At 32.4% G+C, this 3439-nt stretch overlaps 1 protein-coding gene across 1 annotated transcript in view; it reads right to left on the bottom strand.

Annotated features, from left to right (window-relative positions):
- The window catches only part of LOC110037877 (mitochondrial import inner membrane translocase subunit PAM16 like 2-like), a gene marked incomplete at its 5' end in the record, with an annotated part of 5359 nt that extends 2014 nt beyond the window's left edge, over window positions 1-3345 (bottom strand). The window contains 2 exons of the mRNA XM_020742604.1: window positions 805-892; window positions 3210-3345. Of these exons, the coding sequence (XP_020598263.1) occupies window positions 805-892; window positions 3210-3345 (224 nt within the window). The remainder of the gene's footprint in view (window positions 1-804; window positions 893-3209) is intronic.
- Window positions 3346-3439: the final 94 nt, after the last annotated feature.

Raw genomic sequence — 3439 nt, 5'->3', positions numbered from 1 at the left:
TTACCGGCAGGCGACGTGGCAGTCGATGGTTGGTCGTCCAGACGTCCGGACGGAATATTTTTTCAATAACAAGACTGTGTTGCCCTAAATTGTTCGATCTGAGCTAATGCAAAATTCACCGAAAAAGAGCTTTTTGAGGCATTGCTAAATTCCTTCAAAAAAAAATTGTATTGTTTTTTCACTAGTAATTAAAATATTGATCAAACAATTCCTGCAAATACTTTATCAAGCAAAGATCACCCAATGTTTTCCCCAAGTTCAAATCCCGTTCAAAGTTCTCAGAGCTGCATGAAGACCAGACTAACAAACTAATTTGATGGAGAAAAAAACATATCTTTTGCAAGGAAAAAGAATACGATATAAGCTTTGAGCCAAAATAAGAAGGGGCATTTACATACATACCACCCAATTTCTTATGTATTTACATATCTAACACCTAAACTTTCATTCTTATATTTTTAATACATCCAAATCTTTCATATCACAACAAAAGTACCACAAATTTAACAATTAAAAAGTGAAATAGACCATTTCATGCATAAGAAACGTGGCAAATATGTAAAAGTTAGACTTTAGGTGTTAGATACGTAAATAGATAAGAATTGATTGGTATGCATGGAAATCATCCAAATAAGGACATAGTTAGCTGTAAATTATAGAATTTTATCTCAAAGCATTTCAATGGCTAACATTTATTTATTTGTTTATTTTATTTAAAAGGTTAACTAATCACATAACAAGTGAAATCTACTAGATTGAATCAATATGAAATGCAATAAATGAAAAAGAGAACAAGCAACTCACTTTCAAGTGCTTTACGATATGCTTGGAAGACAGCCCTTCCTAAAATTCCAGAGCCCATTATAAGCAAATTAGCAATAAGCTTTGCAGCCTAATCAACAATGAATAAGAAAAAAAATTAACAACAGCTACAATTGACATTAACGAGAAAAAAAATGGGAGGCACAAATGCCATACACCAACAAGACGATTTAAAACTGCAAAGCAAACGAAGCGAAGTGTCTCTTAATCATAAGCATATCTAGCTTGACAAGCTTTCAAAAGGATACACCCAAAGACACCAAAAGAACTGCTCAACCAATATTAAAAGTTAGGGGCATTAACATACATACAACACAAATCTTATGTACTTACATATCTACCACCCAAACTTCACACTTTTACATTTATGCACCCAACTCTTTCATATCACATCAAAAATACCACAATTTACCTTTTAAAAAGTGAAATAAACGTTTTCTTACATAGGTAAGGTGGCATCTATACCAAAAATGAAATTTAGGTCTTCGATAACGTAAATACATAAGAATTGAGTGGCATGTATGTAAATCTTCCTAAGAATTTTTTTTTTGAAAAAATCATGGATATTGCACATGAGGACCAGGTACACAGAAACTCCCTCTCAATTCTTGTTCATAACACATGTCATGCTAAGATTCTGAATGTGTCAAAATATCTCAAATCAATGCACCGATAGAGTACGAAACTTATCTACAGTTTTACACTTCAAAGATGTCTAGGTCAAGATAGCTACATTACTTTTTTCTACCTTGTGATTTGCGTAAAAAATTAGCTTCCTATATTTTTGGAGCACGGGCATTTAAATACATACCACTCGGTTCTTATGTATTTATATATCTAACACCTAAACTATGCTGTTTTACATATATTCCAATCAAATCATTCATATCACACCAAAAATACCACTATTTAGCTTTTAAAAATTGAAATAAACGTTTTTCATGAATAAGCAAGGTGGCATACATGTAAAAATTGAAGTATAGGTGTTAGATATGTACATAAATAAGAATCGAGTGGAATGGATGTAAATCTTCTTATACTTTTTAGGCATTTGCATTCAAAGCATTTAACCTTTTAGTGACCTCCAATGCAATTATATAAGCCAACCAGATGTAATGGATTACTGAACTAATACACAAACATAATGGATATATGGGGCCGTAGATATTGGACAATTGAAATTGTCAGATGAATATGCTTCACTCCCTAGATAAATCCACACCTAAAGCAGGTTTCTACATTTCTTATGCATCACATTTGCATGGATGGAATACTTCTATATTTTAATATGAGCCATATGAGCAACCACATCAACAACGCACAAGAATTAAGAAATTGAAATTTCATGTGTGGATTTGTGTGGGGAGTACAGCATTACTCTTATCAGATATATGAAAGATCATTCTAGAGAAGCTGTTTTCATATGGGGAAACCGTCAACTAATGAATATCTAATTGTGTTATGATTTCATGATGGCTTTGTGATTATTAGGATACGAGAAAAGTGTCGAAATGGTCCGTTGTCCCCTTTGAAAGGGTCCCTTTTAGTCTCAGAGTCTGCTTGATATAGTCTTTATAGAGGACTATTTTAGCCCCCATTAAAAGTAATCTGGGAACTACTTTTACACTTTTATAGACTCTAGGAGTAATATTGACACTTTTTATTTACATATAATAATTTAGTTGAAGATATATATTGCAAAACTTTGTGTAATGATTTAGATAAAATTGAAGTTAGCTATGATTAGGCTAAAGTCAGCATCAAAAGGCCATTTAACATTACATGATCGATAACAAGACTAGTTTGTTGTGTTAATGCATGCAAGAGAATTGGTTTAGTTGCAAATTGAATAGTTGGAAACTATGTTGGTTTTGATATATCAAAAATGAGTTTAATCGCATGTGTATCAAACCCAACTTAAATTCATCTTTGGTTATTTCCTAAAAGTAGTATTATAGTTGATGGTTTGACTATGGTCGAGTTTTTCAAGCAATTTGTGGGTCCCATGGGTCTGTGATGCTTTCGACTATAATTATGTCGAAAACATAGGAATTGGGTGGCAAAATTATATAGTGTATATAGAAATCAACTCAATGTTGAAATCTGTGAGGGACTACAATTCTCCTCAGTAAAGGGTATATTGTGCACTAGTTGATTGAATGGCGGACATCACCATTAAGACCAATCTTAAACATCATAATCCCCAAAGACAATGGATTTATTGATAGATTTTTTTGGGCTCAATATTAGAGTTGTTGGATATTTCAATTAGAAGGCCAAATCTATACCTATTGCATTAAGACTGTAGTTAAAGATGATCCAAATTTCACAAATGGATTTTCGTCGGAAGCCTAAGGTCAATGTCAATCATATTAATTACATCATACCAAACTAGAAGGTGAATATAACCTTGAAACAACCATGTAGGAGCTAGAAGTGTCATAGTTTGGAGATTTCATCGGGATCATTGAAGAATGAATATTGGCTTCCCTGATTGGGCGGTTTGAACCAATATTTGCCAGCCTATTCACATTTTAGAAATTAAAATAGTAGTATTTTTTATGTGATATAAAAGAATTAAAGGTATAAATGTATAAAAAATAAAGGTTTAGAAGTT

The sequence above is a fragment of the Phalaenopsis equestris genome, unplaced genomic scaffold (assembly GCF_001263595.1).
Source record: "Phalaenopsis equestris unplaced genomic scaffold, ASM126359v1 Scaffold226236, whole genome shotgun sequence".
Lineage (NCBI taxonomy): Eukaryota > Viridiplantae > Streptophyta > Magnoliopsida > Asparagales > Orchidaceae > Phalaenopsis > Phalaenopsis equestris.
Note: the sequence above shows the minus strand (reverse complement) of the source record. Positions and strands in the feature narration are given on the sequence as shown.